Source organism: Artibeus jamaicensis, unplaced genomic scaffold (assembly GCF_021234435.1).
Source record: "Artibeus jamaicensis isolate MK-2021 breed Jamaican fruit bat unplaced genomic scaffold, CSHL_Jam_final scaffold_1964, whole genome shotgun sequence".
In the NCBI taxonomy this organism is placed as follows: domain Eukaryota; kingdom Metazoa; phylum Chordata; class Mammalia; order Chiroptera; family Phyllostomidae; genus Artibeus; species Artibeus jamaicensis.
The window spans coordinates 10,667,078-10,690,072 of NW_026522030.1; the positions used below are offsets into that span (position 1 = coordinate 10,667,078).

The 22,995-nt window shown below is 45.5% G+C and overlaps 2 protein-coding genes across 4 annotated transcripts in view; both read left to right on the top strand.

Annotated features, from left to right (window-relative positions):
* The window catches only part of TMEM245 (transmembrane protein 245), an 80,942-nt gene extending 62,717 nt beyond the window's left edge, over positions 1 to 18,225 (top strand). For 2 of the 3 annotated variants that reach the window (XM_053656346.1, XM_037152736.2), the window contains 2 exons: positions 624 to 818; positions 13,359 to 18,225. In XM_053656346.1, coding sequence (XP_053512321.1) covers positions 624 to 818; positions 13,359 to 13,404 — 241 coding nt within the window. In that variant the 3' untranslated portion in view covers positions 13,405 to 18,225. Of the gene's footprint in view, positions 1 to 623; positions 823 to 13,358 lie in introns of those variants that run through there. The other variant, XM_053656347.1, reaches the window with a different exon arrangement.
* A 1,567-nt stretch (positions 18,226 to 19,792) lies between these two features.
* CTNNAL1 (catenin alpha like 1) overlaps positions 19,793 to 22,995 on the top strand; it is a 49,606-nt gene continuing 46,403 nt past the window's right edge. The window contains exon 1 of the mRNA XM_037152642.2: positions 19,793 to 20,032. Within this exon, the coding sequence (XP_037008537.2) occupies positions 19,892 to 20,032 (141 nt within the window). The 5' untranslated portion in view covers positions 19,793 to 19,891. The remainder of the gene's footprint in view (positions 20,033 to 22,995) is intronic.

Sequence of the window (22,995 nt, forward strand, 5' to 3'; positions counted from 1 at the left end):
TTTGTAACCAGTATGCTGGGCTGCCGTAAAGTATCTCATTTCATCCAGTTTGTGAGTGATACTGTGATCAGCTGGAGGGCAGTGCTGACTGTCTCGTGATGAAATATTCAGGTTTGTGACAGCTGTTTTCCTCATGAGGACTTTATCACAACCTGTATTAAAAACTGTATTTTAGGAGGCTGCCGGAAGTCTGACCTATGAGTAATGGGGATGCTATTGTATTGTTGTCATCTTTAAAAAAGCATAATTAAATAATTACATGCTAACTATCCTTGATGGAGCTGTCTGATAGACTCCAGTCCTAAGCCAGCACTAACCCACTTCAGGCAGCAGCGTAATGGGTGCCAGGTACAGTTAACATTACCGACTTCACACCATCAGCTCATGGGCCTGTATACAAGGCAGATGTCAGACATGTTGTGTAGGCAGGAAAATTCTTACATCTCAATATTATTACATTGTTCAGTTATCCACATTGAGATAATCTGAAGAACCCTGATAATGTAGTCAAAAGCCTGTGTATCAGAGAACACACATTTTGTTAGGGAATGTGTGTGTCAGATTTACTCCGGGGTTCATGTTTGTTGAAAGTCGTGAGCTAATCTGTGTGCTCTTTATTCCAGAGGTGGCCATCCTTACTTGACCGGCTTGGCAGTGGCTGGCGGCGCATACTACCTGGGCCTCGAAGGGGCGATCATCGGGCCCATCCTGCTCTGCATACTTGTGGTGGCTTCCAACATCTACAGTGCCATGCTTGTGAGTCCCACGAATTCAGTGCCCATGCCGAACCAGACCCCGTGGCCTGCTCACACCCAGCGGTGAGTCACAGCAGAATGACCTTAACCGGTGGAAGGAACGACCCTGTCTCTGTCTTCCTGACCTGTGTAGTCTGTCAGGATGCAGGTATTTCAGTGCCTACACTCTGCTGAAGATTGTAGTAGGCACTTGTGAAGCAAAACCATTGGATTTTGTGCGCACCAGGAACAGTTGAAAACTAAATCGGGTCAGAATTGTTAATGTCGTGAATGACCAAAAATAAATGAAAAATATAAAAGACTGTTTGGGGACATGGTATATGAGGTTAAAGGAGACTCAGGATGTGGGATCATCAAATGCAATGCATGACTCTGTGACAGGATCTGGGATTTGGAATGGGAAGAAGCTGTAGAGGACATTTCTGGAACAATGGGAGACATCTGAATATGGACCATGCATTAGGTAATACCGTTACACCACTGTTACATTTGTCAGGCGTGATAACGAGACTTTGGCTTGTGGCAGAATGTCCTTTAGGGATGAGATGTCATGATGTCTGCAACTTCCTTTCTGATAGTTCAGCCAAAACCGAGATAGGGCGAAAGTGACTGTAGCAAAATGTTAACAGTCAGCGAATCTGAAACTAGTCTTTCTGATAATCAGGTTTACACTTTTTCAGAACAGAAGGTTGGGAAACATTATTTGAGTGTATTGGTATGGAGTTACAAGTTGTTATTTTGCAAGTACAGACATTGAAATCATCATTTTCTGGGTGATTCTTCTACTTTATCTTCAAAACCTCCAAAGAGGTTTCCATGGCTGCTATCATATTTTTTTCAGTCTGGTTTATTGAGGTATTATTTATGTAAATAAAATTTACCTTTTGTAGCATACAGGTTTATATCAGTTCTCAATGATATATAACAAATTATACTAACTTAGTGTCTTAAAACAATATACATTTATTATATTCATCCCCATGGGTCAGGAGCCCAGGCACAGCTCAGCTTGATCTTCTGCTTAGGATGTGACAAGTCCATGGTCAAGGTGTGAGCTGCAACTGGGGTTTTATCTGTGGATTGGGATCCTTTTTCAAGCTTGCTTATTATTAGCAGGATTCATTTCTTTGCAGTTGTAGAACTGAGGCTTGTAGCTGCTGAAGGCTATCCCTCTAGGCCATTCACACAAGGCTGTTTGCTTCTTTAAGGCCAGGGTGGTGAGCGTTTTTATGACTTCTGCCTCTTGTTAAAACCCTTTTTTAATGGGCTCACCTGATTAAGCTTGGCCCAGCCACCACACTTATCTTTTGATTAAAGTCAACTGATTAGAGACCTTAATTATATCTATGAAATCCCTTCATTTCTGTTGTGTTAACATAATCATGATATCAGAGATCAGATATGTTGGGCTCTTCCCTCATAACAAGAGTGAGACCCTCACTCAAGAGCTGTGGGCAGGTTGTATGTGTTACCGTAATGTCATCTGGCAGGGCCATTGGCTTTTGCAGCCTTCGATGTCAGTGCCTTTTGGTTCCCCTTTGGGGCCAGTACATTCCTCAGAGAAAGGCCTTCTGATCTGCCTGGAGGTTGATGGCTTGGCTGCCAACGTCGTGGAAGCCAAGGCAGGGAAAGGGGCTGGACAGTGTTCAAGACGCAAACATTCACTTAATCACCCACTGTCAGTGCGCTTCCCCACCCCCATCTCTTCCTGTTGTGTCCCAGTCCAGGGACTTTTGTTTTACCTTCTCCAGAGGAGGGGAAACTCTAATTTTCTGCCAAGGATCGGGCGGTGGCTTGGCTGGGTGGAGGTGGGTGAGGATACTGGAGCAGTGGGCCTCACTGCTTTCCATGCAGATGTGAAAGTGGTTCTGTGTTTGACCCCACCTGCAGCCACACTTCCAGGGTTACTCGGTGTCACCGGTTCCTGAGCCTCATGGGGGATTTTGCAGAATAAATTAGATTGCTTCTGGCTTTTCCCACTACTGGTTTAGGATTCTGCGTTTTAGGGACAAAGCACCCGTCCATCTGCTTTCCATCTTCTAAAAGTTTGTTGTTCTTACTGCATGGGTGCTCTTTTGTTTCAGGTTTTTTCGGGTAGATTTATGACTTAAAATACTTTTACTGGCATTATAATGGGGTTTTGAGAGGACCTAAAGGAAATATGTGTTCAATGTGTCCCTCTTTAGTGGGAAGTCTAATTGACATCTTAAACAGTAATAAACACCACCACTGGTGATATTTATTGGGACTTACTGTGTGGCAAGTTCCGTGATAAAATTTTACACGCATTATCTTATTTTACTTAATCCGTCTAGTGTTTTCATGAGATTAGGAATGGTTGTTTTTCATGGTTTGTAGATGAGGAATTCAAGGCTTAGAGAGGATAACTTGCTTGTAGTCACAGAGCTGAAAAATAGGTGGGCTGGTGTGTTTCAGCTAAAGGTCTTTCTTCCTCACAAACCATCCCTTTCTCAGTAGAAAAGAACACTCTCCTGCCCTGGCCAGTGTGGCTCAGGTGGTGGGGGCTTTGTCCCATAAACCGAAAGGTCTCAGGTTCTATTCCTAGTCAGGGCACATACCTGGGTTGTGGGTTCAGTCCTGGGCCTCGGTGCCTTCGAGAAGCAGCAACCAGTTGATGTTTCTCACCTTGATATTTCTCTAACCCTCTCTCCTCCTCCTCTTCTAAAGTCAGTGTGTCCTTGGGTGAGGATTAAGAAGAAAAAAAAATCCTCCTCTCTCTCCTTTGTCAGTCAATATTACCCTCCACTTCCACGTGCCATTCATTGTGTACTAACCCGTACTACTTCCCATCTCCTCAGTCACCATCTTTACCTCACATCTGTCCTCGCGTCCTCGTCCTAATGCCGCCCTGGGCTAAGCTGGGCCCAGCTGCTGGGTTTCTCACCTGGGCGATTGCTCTGGTCATCCTCGTCTCCCCACTGCTTGCCGAGCCTCCGCTCTTTCTGGTTGTGGCACAACTGACTGTGGTCATTTTACCAAAACTGGCCTCTCCTTGGTTTTAGGCGGAAGACAGAATCCTTGACGTGGCTGTTAAGGCTCTGCCTGGTGTGCCCTGGCCTGTCTCGCTGGAGCTAAAACGTTTCCCCAGGCTCTCTGAACTGCAGCCCCGGGCCCCACCCAAACTCCGGGCCTTCACACAGGCTGCTTTCCCTCCGCCACAGACTCTTCCCCTCCACCCGGGTTCCCTTGCTTAATTAATCCTAATCATTCATCAGACCCAGCGCAAATGTCAGTTCATCAGAGAAGCCTTCCCTACGCCCAGGATTAGGTTACATCCTTCCTGCCAGTTTAATACTCTCACAGACAGCACCTTGTAGCTTTCCCCTGCAGGACAGTTTTCATTTACACTCTTGATGGCGTGTCTGTCTTTTCCCTCTTGACTGTGGCTGCGGTTACTGCAGGGGCATGTCGGTGTTAGTTACTGATGTGTCCGCAGTACCTGTCAGCAGTGTTTTGTACTTGGAATGTGTTCAATTCCTAGTTGGAAGAACAAATGGGCTGTGAAGGAATAGTCTCTACAGAGGCATGACTTACGGAAGGATATGGCGCATCTTGGGAACTGATGTTGTTACACTGTGATAATAGAGGGTGGGTGGTACCTTTCATTGGGCGGACTTAGCCTTCTAATTGCTGATGCAGGCCCTGGTGGCAGAACAGACCCACTTGCAAGACTATTTCAATGCATGACCATCTATCCTCAGACAGATGATCATTGTTCCTCCTAAAGAGACATGGAGGGAGGACCCTCTGTCCATAGTGGTGAATGCAGTATTTGATGGTGGCGAGTGTTGTGAACACAGCACAGCTTTGGGCTCCTTACAGTTTGGGGCTAAGTAATCAGAAACTGTCATTTTCTCTCATCTGTTTACACCGGGGCTGTTTGAAGTATGTGGAAGGACAAAAACACTCCTGCAGTCATGTATCTTGGGTGCTTTCTTGATATTTGGGCAGGATAATCAGACGATTTGATGTACTTATTTCACTCCTTCCAAAAATGGAGCAGCAAGCCCTGAATATTAAGCGCAGAGAAACCTGTAAGGAGGAAGTAGAAGACTTTCCCAGGAACTCTTCCAGGAACCACTGCTCTCTGCTGTAGTTTTCTTTTGCCCTTGGTCACACCTTCACGCTGCCAAAGGTGACAGACCACTGTGGTCCTTTAGGAACGCAGCTTTATCTTTCTCAAGGGAAGAGGTAGTAATAACTTATTGCTATTTCAAGAAATTTTCTTTCCAGTCTTTGCAAAATGAGATACAAAGATGTTCTCCAGAGATGGTAGTGTTTTTGGAGACCCTGCAGATGTTTACATTAACCTTAGGATTTTAGTTGGAGCGTACTTCCCATCGTCCTGGTTTGGCATAAAGAGGGCAAAGGAGAGAAATCTAGAGTCCAAGGAGCTAATGGACTCCCCTCCTCTGTTGACTGTGGCCTCTTCTTTGACTGTTGCTTGTAGTTACCTGGACCTGTTCATTCCTCTGTGTTTCCGGTGGGATGACCCAGTACGGGGGTTGTTACTTCAATAGCCTCTTCACTGGTCCCGTGCCCCTAGTCTGCCTCCCTCCAGGCTGCTCTCCACAGTGCAACTGGGGGGGACCAATGTTTTGCCACCCCAGTGTGTGGCTTTCAGGGTATTGATTTTTAAGCTGGTTATTAACAAACAGGAGACTCAGAAAGAACCTTGGGCCCTCCCCCCTTACCTGCCTAAAGGAATTCAGATAGAAAAACCCACTGAAGGGGAAAGGAACCGTAGCATCTTAATATAAACCAAATGGGGCAGGCAGGGAGAAATCCAGCAAAGCCTGTTCGTTGAGCTTCCTTCTGAGTCCCATTGTCTCTGGGTGGCCCAGCAGGAATTTGTTTACCTGGTTTGCTCTTTCTCAGCTACCTGTGAATTGCCTGCTTTTCCTGGGCACTCCCAAAGCCTTGCCTCCCCTCCCCTTTGTTCCAAATGGCATGTGAACCTCAACTGTCCTGTGTGTGTTGGGGTCTCTTATCTTACAACAGTCGAAGTGTACATCTGGAATCAAGTTTGGACATTGTTCCTGTTCATCTTTCTCGCGTTAATTTGATCATTAGCACATAGAGAAATTCAGAAGGTGGGAGGAGAGTTGGTTTTCGTGCTCCTGCACGGCCTCTCCAGTTTTTCTGAAACGTGACCGTTACGCCCCCTACACTTGAAATGCCCACAGTGGCTTTCCCTGGCCTTACAGATAAAAGTTGAAACTTCAGGCTGGCCTGTCAGACCTTCTGTGCCTTCTTCTGTTTGCCTCTGCAGACTCAGCTCTCTGCTACGTGCCTTATGTTTTATTTCTAGCCGCATTGAATTTGTTCTCGTTCCCCGAGGTCAGTGTCACCTTTGCATGTTTTTCCCTCTGTAAAGAACACCACCCTGTCCTAGCTGAACCCCAGTAGCATGGTCTGCACTTAAAGTACTTTTCTTATGAAGAGCACTGCGGAACTCTCTAGCCTGGGTATGATTGTTACCATTGGTATTTAACTGGATATTGGTAATGGAAAGAGAAGAGAGAAAGGGGACTGGGTATTGAGCTTACATCTCGGCATTGCTCTGCCAAGTGGATTAACACTCCTCTCATGCCTCTCTGGTACCGCGTTGTTGCGGGGCACACGGGGGATGCTTGACCAAAGAGGCCTGTCTGTCTAACCTGGGGAGAGAAGGGATTGGTTGGGAGGTAAACCCATCCCAAGTCCACAAAAGCCTGAGAAGTTGATTGGTTCTTTTGAAAAAGCACTTGGTCTGTCCCAGGCCCAAGCTAATATATTACCAGGGGTAAAAAGTGAGGGTGCCCCCACCCCCCACCCCTCACCACCCTGTAATGCACTCACCATTCCTTTGAGCACTGTCTTGCCCTGGAGCAACGACCATGTGGGCCTAGCTGCACCTGGGCCCACAGCAGGTGGCGTGGCCTCCAGCAGGATTGAGCTCTCTCTTGCCACTTGGTAGTGTGCTTGCCCCTGTGCTTGCGCATTCTCTCTCCATAGCCTTGTGGCCTCAACTGCCACTTGGCCAGCAGCTTTATGGACTCCACCACTGGAGCTTCTGGGAGCAAGCTAAGTAAGCTCCCTGGATGGGGACTGAGACCACTTAGCAGCTGCCTGTGGGCTCCAAACGACTAAGCACTAATATGAAGCAGAAACTCGGGACACTGGCTTTTGTCTTGGTCTTGCTGAGGACACAGTTGGACTTTTCCACGGCGGGACAGAGGGAGATGGGACATTGGGAATCCAGGGGTGAGCTTCTATTTCCACAGGGATAAACCATCTTGTCACCCCACAGTCTCCCATGCACGGGCCCATGGAAAGCTTTCCTTGTGGTACTGTGGAAGGGCCTGATTTCCCTGTGCCCCAACAAGATGTCCCTGCTGTGCGTCCCCATGGCAATTGGACTTCTCCTGTTGGAACCCAGCACATATCAATGTGCACCTAATTAACTGTCTTTCTCAGTGGTTGGTAAGCCTTCTGAAGGAGGAACTATGGCAAACCTGTTCACCATTCCTAGCCTGCTGTTTGGCACACGGAATGTGCTTGGTGAAAATCTGATGAATTAATCAGTTAATGAAACCAAGAGAAAATTTGACAAAAAGATTATTGGATTATAACCTTGAGGTTGATAAAGACAGATGGAACCTGTAAACTTCATTCTTAGAACTTCATTCCACATTTGTTGGAAGGGGAGGATATGCGTAATATTGTTGACGTGACACAGCAGTGATCACAAGAGTCGTGCCTGTGTGCCAGTGAGGGCTCAGGAACTTGGCGTGCCTAGCCAACTGAAGTTCACTTCGTGACTTTAAAGCTTTATATTTCCAAGTGTTCAGAGTGTATTCTGCATCTCTGCGGGGCTAAGAGTCAACAGCTCTTGGGTTGTTAAATCAAAATATTAGAGATTTACATAAATTAAATTTTTAAAAATTGCATTGCAACTTTTGGGGGAAGCAGATCCCTGAACATTTTCAAGGTATGAAAGGTTGTAAGTGAGAAACCACACTTCACAGTCCCCGTTGCTGTTAAAGGAGCAGCTGTCCTCTGTTCCCCAGCCACGTGCGGTCCCGTTCTGCATTGCTTGTTCCACCACGGGGCTCTTAGGAGCATAATAATCCTTACAGTTTAGGAAAGAAGGCTGTGTTTTGGTACTTTAATAAAACATTACCATAGTGTCAATGTCATCTTTACTTCTTGTTTCCTCCTAATCTAGAGAGTTGCAGGTATAAGAGCCCTGCTGATTAGCTCTGTGCCTCTTCATGAGGCCAGAAAGAAATCAGAGAGAGACACATACCTTATGATGTCTCTTAGGTGTGGAATTGAAAAAATAAATAAACCAGGCTCACAGATAAAGACAGCAATTTGGTTGCTGGAGGTGGGGGGTACAGATAAAGCATGAATACACTGTTTTTGTTTTGTATTTTTGCTTTAAATAAATTCTGTTTTTAAAAAAATATTTTAAAAGAAATTATTTCTCCAAGTCTAGGTTTTCAGGTTTGTTTTCTAGGAGTTAATTGGAAGTTTGTTTAAGATGAATGTTAAGGTCTGTAGGGTTTTACACACATACCACTATCACCACCCTGAACATCTAAAGAATATACAATGTTGAAATGGAAAACCCTTAGTAACTGTTTTCTCAGCTTGCTTAATTTTGTTTTTTTTCTTCTGAGTCCATTCGGAAGCTTTCTTGGCCTGGAGGCGGAATCGAATAGTAGGTATGAATTTCCAGGTTACCGCTAAGCTTACTTGTCAGTGGAAGGCAGTCAGCAGGCCGACCACAGTCTCAGTCTTATTTCATGCATCCTGGCCCTGAGGCAGAATGTCTCATTCATCGTTTAGAGGAATTTAATAGAGATTAAAACTGCAGGTATCTTAGAAATTTGAAAAGATGTCAAAGGATGAATGAAAACATCTGTTTTTATGGAAATGCTTTGTAATATTTGTCAGTTTTTGGTTATTGGTTATAAAGCTTTTCCAGAGCTTCAGAGAATTGAGTGCTACCCAGGATTCTTGTCATCTGAGACGGTAGGTAGTCAGCTTTGCCTCTGTGTAGATGTTAAACACAAATTTTGGTGCGACTGAGACATAGACACACAAATAAACTAATACCTAGAGCGATGATATAAATAAATAGGTATCCAGAGCAGTGGTGGGGGGGGTGTGCTTTTGTTCCCTTTGAGGGACATTAGTCGATGCCTATAGACACCTTTTCATTGTAGCAACTTTGGTTCGTAAAGACCGGGATGCTGCTTAAACCTTTTATAATGTACAAAAATGTCAATAGGGATGCTAGTGAGAAACCCTGATTTGATTGATAGATAGATAGATAGATAGATAGATAGATAGATAGATGTTAATACATATAAGACATGCATGTATGTGTAAATCGTTGGTGGAATTTCTCTCAGAATGAAAATACTTAAGGAAACAACTCATTTCAGTTCCCAGATCTGTCAGCAGATATTCAGCTGGTGGTTTTAGCTCTGTGATATACATAAACCCTTTTACAGCCACAGGCGCCATGGCCAGGAAGCTCGCTCACCACTTCTTCCAAGCTGTTCCTTCGGAAGTAGAGCTGTGCTAGTTGCAGGCATGCTTCAGACAGAGACTCGGGGCACTGCCCACTGGCAGGGCCTCGGGATAATGGAGCATCCTCGATGCAGTCTCTTTTCTGTGACATTTTCCCTGTGCCCCTCTTGACAGTGAAGTACTCCTAACCTCGTACGAAAGGGTTAGTCTTTAATCTCTGCCCTCTCTAGCTACCATAGTCACCCTGAATATTTATATGAACTGAACAGTAGGAAGACAAAAGGAGTAAGAGGTGGCGTGGGTGTGGGTTTGAACCTAATGACAACTTTTGGTTATCTTTTGTTTCTGTAACTGAGTATTTTTCCCTGAAGTTTTGGAATACTTCTTATATTCTCTTTGAGGCCTATTTCTAATGAAAAAGTTAAGTAATTTTTTTAGTACTTGGTTACAGGAATGAAAATAAAATGAGCTTTATTTGAATGATAATGTAAGAAGGAACAACATGGTATAGTGACGTGACTACAAGTTAATGTAAGTTGAAGATTTTAAAATTGTTTTGAGGCAGACTTCTAGTCAAGATGGTAGTGTAGGCAGACATGACTCACCCTTCACACAACCACATTAAAATTACAACTAAAATATAGAACAGCCATCACTCAGAGCTGTCAGAAATCAAGGTGAATGGAAGTCTGTCACCTACGGAATTAAAGAAGCCACGTCTTTGCAGACTGGTAGGAGGGATGTGGATGTGGAATGGCTGGTCCCACACCCACCTGTGGTGGATAAAACTTCAGGAGGGAGATCTTGGGAGCAAGGAGTCCCATCCCCACACCAGGCCCCACAGCCCAGGGTTCCAGCGCCAGGAAGATAAGCCCCTATAAGTTCTGGCTGCAAAAACTAGTGGGATTGAGTCGGTGGAAGAAACTGCTAAAGCCCCAAGCAGTTCCTCTTAAAGAACCCACACACTGAATCACCTACTCAGACTCACTCTTTCTGAGCTCCAGCACCAGGGTAACAGCTTGAAAGGCACCTGTGGCATTTTGGAAGATACTGAAATATCTGGTATCAAAGCAAGCAGAGGCCGTTATCCCTTTTCTAAACCCTCCCCCCACAGAGCTGGCAAGCTGGTGCCATATCTGAGACTCCCATCAACCTGGCTAACACTGTTTGACTCACTGTGGAGATCCCCAGAGAATTTACCCCACCCACTTATGGGCCTGCTGCTTTTCCATATGAATGGCTGATCTTGCCTCATGCTTCATAACTTCCGAAATTCTCTCAAACAAGCAGCACCATGGCTACAGACCATGTCACAGCACCGCCACTCTGCCCCTGCACAGCTGATCCTCCACAAAGTATGGAGGTTGATGGTCAGTGGTCTCAGCCAATCCTTGCAGCTGACTGGCCTGAGAAAATCTCTCCCATTGATCTACTAACAGCAACTAAGACTCAACTACAAGAAGAGGATGTACTCAGCCCACATGAAGGTCACACCTTGAGTACCCTGTGTGGCTGATTCGGGAGGCTGTGCCACTGGACCCTATAGGACACCTACTACAATATACCGCACTACCAAGACACAGCATTAAATCAGCTCTACCAAATATGTAGAAACATACACAGGGAGGCTGTCAAAATGAGGAGACAAAGAAACATGGCCCAAATGAGAGAACAGATCAAAACTCCAGAAAAAGAGCCGAGTAAAATGGGGCTAAGCAATCTCTCAGATGCAGAGTTCAAAACACTCGTTATAAGGATGCTCAGGGCACTTAGCGAAGCGAGGACCTTAACAGTATAAAAAAGTCCCAGTCAGAAACAAAGGATACACTAATTGAAATAACAATTTATAGGGAAACAACAGGAGATTGGATGAAGCTGAGAATAAAAGCAATGATTTGGAACATAATCAAAAAGCCACACAGAACAACAAGAAGAAAAAAGAAGTAAAACAAAACCAAACGAGGATAGTGGAAGCAGCCCCTGGGACAACTTCAAGAGGTCCAACATTTGAGTCATAGGGGTGTTAGAAGGGGAAGAGAAAGCAAGAAATTGGAAGTCTATTTGAAAAAGTAATAAAAGAAAACTTCCCTAATTTGGTGGAGGAAATGGACATGCAAGTCCAGGAAGCACAGAGAGACCCAAAGGAGATGGATGCAAAGAGGCCCACTCCAAGACATCCTAATTAAAATGCAAAAATTAAAGATAAAAAGAGACTCTTAAAAGCAGCAAGAGAAGTTAGTTACCTACAGGGGAGTTCCCATAAGACTGTCAGCTGATTTCTCAAAATAAACTTTGAGGGCTAGAAGGGATTGACATTTGTCAATTTGACTATTTAGTCAAAGTCAAGAAAATCGGGGACCTGATTGCTTACCCAGCAGAGCTATCATTTAGAACTGAAGGGCAGATAACGAGCTTCCCAGACAAAAAAAAAACCTAAAGGACCTCATTGTCACCAAACCATTACATGAAACATTAAAGGGACTTAAGGAACAGAAGATTGAAACTATGAACAATAAAATGGCAAAAGATACAAATCTAACCACAATTGGATCTAAAAAACAAACTAAACAAGAACAGAGATGGAATCATGGATACAAAGAGCATTTTGATGGTTCCCAGATGGGAGGGGAGGGGGGAAATGGGTGAGGACATGAGGGAGTTAAGCAGTACAAATAGGTAGTCACAGAATAGCCACGGGGATGTACAGTGTAGGAAGTGGAGTAGTCAGCTTACATGCGTGACCCATGGACATGAACAATGGTGGGGGAACACCTGAACGAATGGGGGTACTGGGGCAAAGGAGGAAAAGTCAGGACAACTGTAATAGCATAATCAATAAAATATAATTTAAAAATTTTTTAATTGTTTTGAAAACAAGCTTCTTAAGCCCAGATGTGTTACTGTCTTTCTAATTCGTGATATTGTATAGAAGCAAGGTGACTTCTATCAAAAAGGGTGGTAATGAACTTCTGCTTCATACTTGTACCCTTTAAGATAGATTTGGCTTTATATAACCCAACACAAACTCAAAATACCCACTACCAACAGAACTCAAATGACTTAAACGAGCAGGAAGTGTATTACTTTCAAATGAAAGCGGCCCATAGGCAGGCAGTACAGGGCTGGTATAGCTCTTCCACAAACATGCATGCCAAGCCTCTCTCCCTGATACTCTGCCAGCCGTGGTGCGAGGTCTTTTCATCAGAGATGGTGCTTGAGCTGACGTTCATGGAGAAACTCGGACCTGGCCATTTGGCTGCCAACACGGATGCAGACCTGACTCGGTGACATTCCTAGCCTGGGCATATAAATTATGTAGTAGAGGCAAACTGGCTGCTACAGTTCTGAGGTGGCACCTCACAGGTGCAGCACCACCTCCATCCAGCCCAGGTATTACCTGCCAATTGGTAGTGTTCACTTAGCTTGCCCAGTGCGGGTCAGATGCAGTTCAGTACCAGGTCATTTGATGAGAAGACCTAAGCCCACTTTTCCTGCCCTGAACCACATCCCTCAGAGCTCGGCCTCTGCTGGGTCAGGTTTCCTGTTTTGCAATAAAACTTATCCACTTAGCATTTGCTCTTTGATCTTTTAGTGTTTTTCTCTTAAAGTTGTTATGTACACTTTCTAGCCAGCAAGAAGGGTGGGGGAAGGGAAGAAGATCACCCTCTCTTTCTAGGACACGGCCCAGAAGTCACACAATACGTACACTTACATCTCATTCGCTAGAATTTAGTCACATGGTCAGTTTCAAGGGAAATCGTGTTTTGGATGGGAGATAATGGTCTCAGCAAAAAGAACTGGGCTTCTTGTTACTAAAGAATGAGAGACAACTAGCAGACTTTGAAACAGTATTCAAAATACCAACTCGTGAAAATATTAAAGATGACTGTCTCACCTCATCAAGGCTCTCAGATGATAAAAGCAAGGTATTATTATTCTATGGCAATTAATTGGTTGGATGCTGTTTTTCCTTTCTCTGTTTCGTCTCTCTGTGGTTTTATTCTTCCCACCCCCTCGTTTCCAAAACAAAACTAATCAGTTCATCTTTTCTTCTAGGACTTTCCATGACGTTTCTGAAGATGTGAAATCTTCAATAGACTGACATGGCTTCCGCTACAGTGGTTTCTCTGGGAAGTTCAACCTTGACTGTGAGTTCAGCTCAGCTGTGGCCTTCTGTCCATTCCGCTGTGCCCGGCAAGCAGAGCCCAGGACGAGGAGCAGAAGCCTCCTGGCCTTCCATACAGAACACGTGGACAAGAGCAAGCTTGCTGTGGGCCGCATTGCCACTTTGAAGCACAGCTTTAGAGCTCCGAAATGTGGTTTGCACACCTCACCGTTGCTAAGATGGCTTGAAAAGTTTCAGTTTGTACACTGGTACCATGGCTTGAAATTTTCCCCCTCTGCTTATCTAGATTATGATTATAATATATATTTATAAAGTTATTTTTAAGAGCCCTAAACTACCTGCCATTTAGAGGGCATACATTGTAATCTTTCTCCTGTTTTAAGAAGTCTGTTCATACACTTTTCAATGAAAAGGGCTCTCACTTTTGAGTATGTAGTTGCTTGAGCAGGAAAATGAGACTTCTTCCCACAGCGTACGGTCCTCTCCGAGAAAGAGCTAATCTTAAGTGTAAGGGCGGAGTAGCTTATTTCAAGTTCAGTTAGTTGTGTGTCGCAACCATAGGAGAGACAGATGGACTACAGATCTTCGTCCACTTTCTTTTTCCTCCATCCCCCACTACGCTGTTGCCAGAATTCCAAAACTTGGCAGACCACACTGAAGTGAAATACGTGTATGCTGCTATTAACGGTAACAATATGCTAGAATTCAAGTTGTGATATTTTTCTCTGTCAGAATGTTTTAAGTGAAGAGTCTCAGGTGCAGCATGACTTTGATTTGTTAGTGTATCCCTGTTTCTTTATTTGGAATTCTGCCACTTAGTTACTGATAGGCTAGAATGTGGTCTTCATGTAGCATTTTTCCCTCACTCAGCACAGTGCCTTCCTTGCACATAAGACTCTCTAGGTGAACGCTTGTTGAATTAAATTGTGACTTTTTATGGATGTCAGATACCACAATAACCAGCACAGTGCTTTACATTTTGTAGAGTCTTGTTGAGTGTAATTATTTCACAACAACATCACGTAACCTTTCATACAGCTTTATCTTGTTTTGTAACAGTTTCACACAGATGGGGAAGCCAAGGTCAGAAAGGTGACCAACTCAAAGTCATGAAGTTGAATAAGATTTGACCTCAAATCTTCTGACTCCATAAGCCTTCAAACTCTGCTATACTGTAGTGTTTCTTCTTAATATCTTACAGTGTTTCCAGTGCAGTAAGATAGAATAGGTGTCCTTGGACTCGTCCTACAGTTAATGACAGGGCTGGGACTAGAACCGAACTCTCGGCCTTGAACCCTTTCCATTGTGTAGAAATAGTCCTCGGGCTCTTTCTTTGCCCCTAAGGGAATATGGAGGAGAAATGGTTCTTTAGTATCAGAGATCATGTTTTTTTGGAAAACAAAAGTAGAAACTATTTTTTCTAAAGCCCTTCTGACTAAGAAGCATTGTTAGTGATAATTAACTTAAACTTATTCTGCTATTTCTTAAGAAAAATTCTGTCTACAAGGGAGGCTACAATAAGGTCTTTGACTGTTCATACAGGAGACTCCATGTAGGTCTCTTATTTTTACTATGAATCCTTCAACAAGTATAATTTGATATGACACCAGGTGTTACATTCGGTCACTGAATACCTCATTATTTTCTGCAGCCTGTTGTTTAATCATTCGTTCAGTAAAACCTTTACCGAGACTTTGCCAAACTCTAGGTCGCCTGCCCGAGGCTGTGCAAGGTGCTGTAGGGGGTAACTCATGAGAAGGCCTTCTCTCACCGTAACGTGTAGACCCAACGTGTCGCTAAAAAGAAAATTTTGTATTAAAGGAGTTAAAAGAGAAATCAGGTTTATTTTTGTTAATTGCATAAAGGAAAGTTTATAGCTATAATTAGGACATATTCATAAGAGGTAAATACACACAATGATTTAGGGTGCATGTACAGATTATGTTCTTCCAAAGTGCTTTGAGCTATACATACAAAGTGATGTTGCAAAAAACTTAACTTGAGCTAGTGTATGGCTGTAGCCTGTCATAATGATTTGTGTGAATACCAGGCATAGTGGGGAGAACTCTGTGCTCTGAGAGAATAGAATAGAGCTTCCCAAACGGGCAGCGATATAATATCATCACCCTGAACGTCAGGAACAGAGGAGCCCCGCAGTGCTGCACCATCCTGGTTGCGAAATGCGAAGGGGCCCAGCACTCCAGCAACTGCAAGGACTGGGAAGCCGGACTGGCCAGAGGAGGGCCTCCTGGAACCCTCAGAGACAGAAACGTGCCCCCTCAGACAGGGAGAGGTTTTGCAGAATTTTCACAGGGCTTGGAGATCAAGCGGTATGAAAAGGTAGGAATCTCAAGCTCAAGTGTCAGAGATGACCAACCCTCAGAGTCTCCGTGTTTGACCCAGAAAGAAGAATAAAATGCATTGATGAAGCAGAAGTAGCTTCAGTTCAAACTGAGTACAGAAATCCTACCCCAATGTCCTGCATTTTACTGCTGTATTAAAGATTAGTTCACAGGGACTATTCAGTTGTAAACTGAACGGAGGAGGAGATAAACGCTATCCACACAAATGTGCCCCCCTCCCACCCAGAGAGGGCAAGGCATGTGATACTCAGCATAACCTCTGTGTCATATAAGTCCTACTTCAGTTTCACAATCCTCACCACACTCAGTGTTCCGGAAGTGATCTCTGTCAGACTGCCTTAGATGCCAATCTTATTTTTAAATTTGCAAGAACCCTACACCGTCTCCCATTAGGGGTGGGTTAGCTGGCAGGGTGTTCCCTTGACTTCTGAGACTGGTGGAGGTTGACTCTGGACAGTGGGAGAATACCCAAGAATTGTTATGGAGATGCTTTACTTAAACAGCCTCAGTAGCCCTTGAAAATAGCAGCTGTTTATTCTGTTTAAAAAGGCTGGCTGCTCAAGGGCTTGCAGATAAGGCCCTCTGGCTAACCTTGGTTTTTTTCATGGGAACTCATCCTGAACCCATCCTGACCCTCACTGCTGGGCAGGAAATGCTCAGAAATTCAGGCCAGGAGGGTTAGATTGGAGCACAGTAATTTTAGGTGAGCTAGCCAGAGCTTTCACCCTCAGGTTTATAGCAAGTACCCCCTCTCATACTCTGGTCCTGGTGTCTAGTCTCCTCCGAGGGTCTTCCAAGACCCGCAGTAGAAATACTCTCTGACAGCAAACTTTCCAATGCTAGTTCCAGCCAAGAACAGGTACTTTTGCTTTTATTAATTACTCCCCTTTGCATGTTTACCATCAAAATATGTTCATTTTACTAACTGTGAGGACCTTCCAAAAAAAATCACATACTGCCTGAAATCATAACAGCTATTTTTGATAGACTTGATTTACAATTCTAAAACTATTTGCTAGCATCATAGACATTCTGTGCTAGAATGGGCCTATATACTTCAGTGATTCCGTCATTTGCTAGAGAAAGAAAGAAATCCATAGATTCTGGTGGCTTTTGTAACACACAAAGCCAGTTAGTAACAGAATTCACAGAATATAGGTTCTTTTTTCTCTCACTCCATTGTTCTTCTCTTCCCTTTTCCTTGTAGTTGAGTAGCTTTTGGAAAAATGTGTTCCTTATAGCAGTAGTTCAAAGGTATGCTATTAGATGGTATAAGAAAATAAAAGTGTGTGGGAGAGGGACTCCATGGTTAATTCAAATTGAGAGATGCTTGGTTCATTTTCTTTCTGTAGGACTTCTAAAGGTTTTGAACATGAAATTATATAGTGTGAATTTATAAGAGGGGACAAAGAGTGTTTCCTTAGACTTATTTGACCTTAAACTGCACCCCCATCCTCCTTTTCTCAGAGCGCCTCAACGCACTGCTTGCTGGTCCTTTGGGAAGCGTGGTTTTGCAGTAAGTTTACAGCTCTTGTAGGAGATGACACTCGTGATGGGCAGTCTGAATGGTAAATCTCTCTCCGTGGTACCCTGTAATCGAAGTGAACCTCAAAGTTTAGTGCGATACTAGAAAGCAGACTTATTTGCCCGTCAGAGCTATACGTGAAGTATAGAGTCTTTCCACCTATGGTGTGTGAAATCAGTATTTGTGTTTAGTTTTGCAAGGATCAATTAATGTGCAGATGCTGTGGTGACATATTGATATTACATTTTATTAATGCTTTTGTATGGTGCTTTCGGACTGCTTTCGTAACTGCCCTGTGAGACAGGCAGATGTTATGTATTATCAAATGAGGCCCTGGAGGCTCAAAAAGGTTTCTGTGGTTTTTCCCTTAAGTTCACACCACACAATAATGGAGCCAGAATTCAGTCAGAATTTCTGACTCCAAGTCCAGAATTATTCACACCCGGTTTCATATTTTCCTTCTAGATTTATATTTTACATGGAAAGGTGTGGAAGTGATTCTTAAAATAGTATATTTTGGCTTATTATCAAACACTGTTTCTTCCTTATTGCGGTGACTCAGAAAATGTAACTCCTTTTGTAACTATCCCAAAGAAAACCCTTCTTTTGTTCCTTGCACTGCCATTTGTGTAGGTGACTGCCGTGTATTTCAAGTACCATTTGATTTTGAAACCAAAATTGGACAGTATAGTGTGGTTGCTTGTGTAATTTTGGAAAATGTATCACCTCTGCATTCTCAGGCGAAGTAAAGATGGTTCAAAAGTAAAAAAGTATTCAAATACAACAGTAGGTCTTTATTCTCTCACAAATGCTGTTTCTTAGCTTTAACTTGCTTTGACAACCTATTGATGTAACTTCTTTGTAAATGTAAAATATTTATATTTTGAAATAAAATCGGTGTTGAATGAATCAGGTAGTAAACTTAGTCTTATTTCTGCTGAGAAATTTGATCTTTGGTGAAGTCAGACTTTCATAAATACATCCATCTGTCTCTTCAGTCTTACATCTTTTCCTTTGGCACCAGTGCTTACACTGAATTTTTTAATGAAATACGGGCAACTTACATAAAGGAAAATGTAATGGAGTGGACACTGGGCACCTTCAAGAGATGAAGGGTCCCAGGCTGAGGTTGGAGCCCTCAGTGCACAGGGTAAGGTGGCTTTAAGGTGGGGAGGTAAGGAAATGGTGAGGTGGGGGTGGCTGGGGAGGAAGAGATCAGAGGGTGGAAAAATGTATAAAAGAACAGCACATTTCAAATGAACAAAACAAGCATAAGTTGTGGCTATGTTCAACACCAGAGGTATCAGTGCAGCACTGGCAGGTGATGCTGAAACCCACAGTGGAAGTACCGTGAAACACCTTTCAGTGATGCTTGGGAAAGAGCTTGCTGACACCTCGAGCTAGTGGTGTTCAGCTCATCCACTGGACATCATGGGTGGAGAAATCCTGGGAAAGATGTAAGGATGGACTAGCCAGCCACACAGTCTTTTCTACTCCCATGGTGTCTCATTAGCAGATGAGCTAGTTCACAAAGCATTTCTTCATGCTTCCCAGTCTATTGCTTATGCCCAGACCCCTTCAGAGGGAGTGCGCTTCTGACAGCCTCCTTTTGGCTTTGCTTCTGGAATCCTTAGGCTTGTAAGGGGGTGCAGCTCTCCCATCCCAAACACACAGGGACTCTGCTTAGCCTTACCCTTCAGTGAGTTTAGTCTGAAATAAACACTAATGATCTTCTCAGTCAATGAACAGCTGTAAAGAAACGGTTCTGTGCTAGACACTAGGGGAAAAGTAATTTTGAAAATATCGAACAGTAGATGAAGGAAGCTTTTCCATTTGCTCTATTTTACTTCCTTCTCCAGAGTAATTCTGAACAGTAGGCCAAAAGATACCCAAACCACAGCCTTCTCGCCAAGCACCTAGATACGACTTCATCGAATAATCAAATACTTAATCTTCAATCTAGCTCAAAATATTTGTGCGAAAGTGGGAAAACGAGCGGCGTGGAGGGGACATGGACCTCGGAAGCACTATCACCGGCGGAATTCCCGTCGCATAGTAAAAGCCCCGCTTTATAGCCTTGACTCTAGTTCTGCTCCGTTAGTTTCAATCCCAGCGCAGCTTCTAGAAATTGTCACTGAATGGGAGTTAGGATGAGTCATCTATCCGGAGGACAGGAAGCTTTGCTGAGGGCGGTTGTCCTTGTCCTGGTAAGAGGACACGTGGCCGTGGGAGGCCCTCAGGTGTCTTGTTTATTCCAGTGCAGAGAAACGTGCCAGAAGCCCACCAAAGAGGGGTCTCAAAGGAGTCGGGGCGGGCCAGGAGGCGGGGCAGTTTGTGGGCGGGGCCATGTAGGGGCGGAGCTATGGAGCGGACCCAGTAGGAAAGCGCTGCGGAGCCAGGGGGCGGGGCTCGGCGGCGGCGGCCGAGCAGTGCGGGGGCCGGGCGGTCTCGGGGGCGGGCCCGCTTGGGGGCGGGGCCTCGGGCGGCGCGGGTGCAGTGCCGCAGCCGCGGGCGGGCTGGCAGGCGGTGGGCCCGCAGTGGCGCGGAGTCCGGGCCGTGCGACGGGCGGAGAGCCATGGCCGCCTCTGCGGGCCCCGCCGGCGTCGGCGGCGCCGGGGCAGTGCAAGGCTCCGGCCCGTCCGGCTTCACCTTCGACTCAGGACTTGAGATCAAAACTCGCTCCGTGGAGCAGACGCTGCTCCCGCTGGTTTCTCAGGTAAAGTGGCTCCCGGCGCGGCCCCTCGTCTCCGGCCGCGGCCGGTGATGGCGGCGGCGCTCGCGATGCGGGGCCGCGCCGGAGGCGGCCGTGGCTTCACGTTCAGCACCCTCACCACGGAGTGGGTGTCGGACCGCCTGTCTGGGCTCGGGGACGCGGCCCGGCGGAGGCGGCGGGAGTCGGGACCCTCGGAAAAGCCGAGGCGAGGCCGAGCGGGCTGAGCTGAGCCGCAGGGGAGGCTGCGGGGCGCAGCTGGCGGTGCGGCCCCGAGTGCCCCGCCGGCAGGTGCGCGGCCCGGCCTGTCCCACGCGACCCGCTTCGGGGCTGCGGGTCAGGAGCTGCTGGCCCGGCGAGGCCCCTCGGAGTGCGGGCGGCCGAGCCCACTCCCCGGAGGCAGAGAGGACCCCCGCGGGGGCCCTGCTGGCACACGGGGGCCCTCGTCGCCTCTCCCGAACCCCCCGCCGGCTCGCGTTCGCACCCCCAGTCCAACCCCGGACGGGCGGCCGCTCCGGCTGGGGCATTCCTGGCCGCCTGCGAGTCCGGCGTGCTCTCCCCCAGGCCTTTGTCCATCTCCCCTGCGCGCGCGCGCGAGTGTGTGTCGGCTCGCCCGGCTCGCGTTCAGCCCCGGGCCACCCTGCCCCTTCCCCGGACCTGCCCGCTCCCTCCCGTCGGCTCCGGTCCGGCCTCGGGAGCGAAGGGACTGCCTGAGAGTGGGATTCGCATCTCGTTGGCGAGTCGCACTGGGGATGGATACGCTCTGCTGCATTTGTCGGTCCTAACAGGAGTCTGCCATCAGCTCACTGACGCGCCGAGTGTTAGAGAAGTTTTTGTTACGCCAGCCCGGTTCCCGCAGCCCGAGGGCTCGAATTCCTCACCTCGCTGCGCGGTCCTGTGCCAAGTGCGGCGGGGAGCGAAGAATTCGGTGCCTTGGGAGCGCGTTGGCGTCGTGTGACTCACAACTAGATCGCAACGTCTTGGTGACTCACACTAGCACTGCCAAAATTTTAAAGGTAGAAGGAATCTTAAAGATGATCTGACTCTAAATTTAAAAAAGAAAAAATCTTTCTTAAGGCATCCTTGACACCTGGTCGCTGGTCCATAGCTTAAACGTGTTCAGTGATGGGGAGCCCGGAGCTGGTCCATGAATTTTTAATGCTTGAAAACGCCTGTCGCAGATGTCCCCGGATTCCTGTTAGCTGATTAAACGAACAGCTCCATGATCTTTGCTGTGTTCACTTTAGCCTGGCTAACAGAAGAGTGAATGAATACACCTGACAAGCCCGCTCCCCTACCCCTTCCTTCCGAGTCTGAGAGAAGCACTGGCCCGTGGGAAGAATTGCTAGGATCAGGTAGGGTGTGTGCACGCACAGCTTCCCACCCCCAAAATGCAACCTCCACCACCAGTACAGCCACTACCCAAAATGAGAAATGCGGGAGTAGTTTTAAGAGGCACAGAGGTAAGAGAGTGGTGGCGTTCAAGTTCACAGTTTTATTCAGTTATTTTACAATGACTATACGACAGGCCATGTTCTAAGCACCTTATAAATATTAATTCATTTAATTCTCATAACAATGCTGTGAGGTAAATAGATGTTGATTCTCATTATATGGACGAGGAAGCCAAGAACTAGTGAGGTTAAATAGCTGGTAGTGGGACTGAACTACAAATGTCAAACTGGGATTTGAACCCAGGCAGCCTGGCTCTGGAGTCTGTGCTCTAAGCTACCCCATGTGCTGTGTCCTTTCTAGAAATTAGAAGTAGTGATGAGGTCAGCTAGTAGCAGATACAGAGAGTCTACAAGGGAGAAACAAGCTGCAAGGTGGTTGCAATCGGAAGAAATGGTAACTTTTCACAGTGCCACTGCTAAGAACGTATCAGTCCTACAGCTCTGCATTGTGCGATTCCGGGGTAAAGAGGGTGGCGGGAGCAGGAGAGTGGAGGAGGAATGCGAGAGTCGCTGCTGGGAGTTAACCAGAGGTCAGTGTCAAAAGGGGAAGTGCGGCTTTTTATTCTTCCCTGTTAAAGACTCATTCAGGCTGGTAGCTGAGGTTCTGCATTCCACGCATTATATATCCACATCAATATCTTAAGCACAATACCATAACTGATGATCCTAATGATAGATTGTACTTAGCAAGAGTTAAATTATGCATAAAATTTTTAAAAGGTCTATAAAGCATGGCCAGAATACTGTTAACAAAGCGGAAAAGTATGGAGTACAATTAAGAATGATTTTTAAGTTTCTGTGAATGTTAGCAGATTAAAATTGCAGCTCTCTAGAAAACCCATGTCCAGGAGCCTCCCTTTCTAGGATGCTGCATTGTTTTCCAACCCATACTTCATAATCTTACCCATGAGAATATTTCAAGTATTTTAAGAAAGCATTTGTTGTGTGCTTACTAATTGCTGTTCTCTGAAGGTCCTGTGTTCTAGTTGGGAGACAGAACAGGTACGGGATAGCACATGCCAAGTTTCAAATGAGCGTTTTCAGTAGTAAATGGTCCAAGAGCTCAGAGTAGGCACCATGAGTCGGGAATAATGCCGTAGAGGAGACAGTCTTGAGGTGAACAAGAGAACTAGCATTCTACAGTTTGGTGAGTTTCTATCTGATACCATCTAACTTCCTTCACCCTCCACGTAAAAATTTCCGGGTTTACCGGGCTTTACTCTAGAAATGCAACGTAGAGTCAGTATTAGACAACTGTGTGCAATTTTCTTCATTCACATATTAGAAAAGATATTTTTTCTTTTCAATAGATGCAGAAAAAGGGATTCAATTAAATTCAACTCCCAATCATGATAAAAAGCACTTAGCAAACTAGTAGCGGAAAAAAACTTTCTTAACCTAAAAAAATGTATCTGCAGAAAACCTACAGTTAACATTATAACAACAAGTCAAAATTAAAACAACCATTTTCTGTAAAACCAGAAGCAGGAGAAGGATTCCTGCCGTCACAGCTCT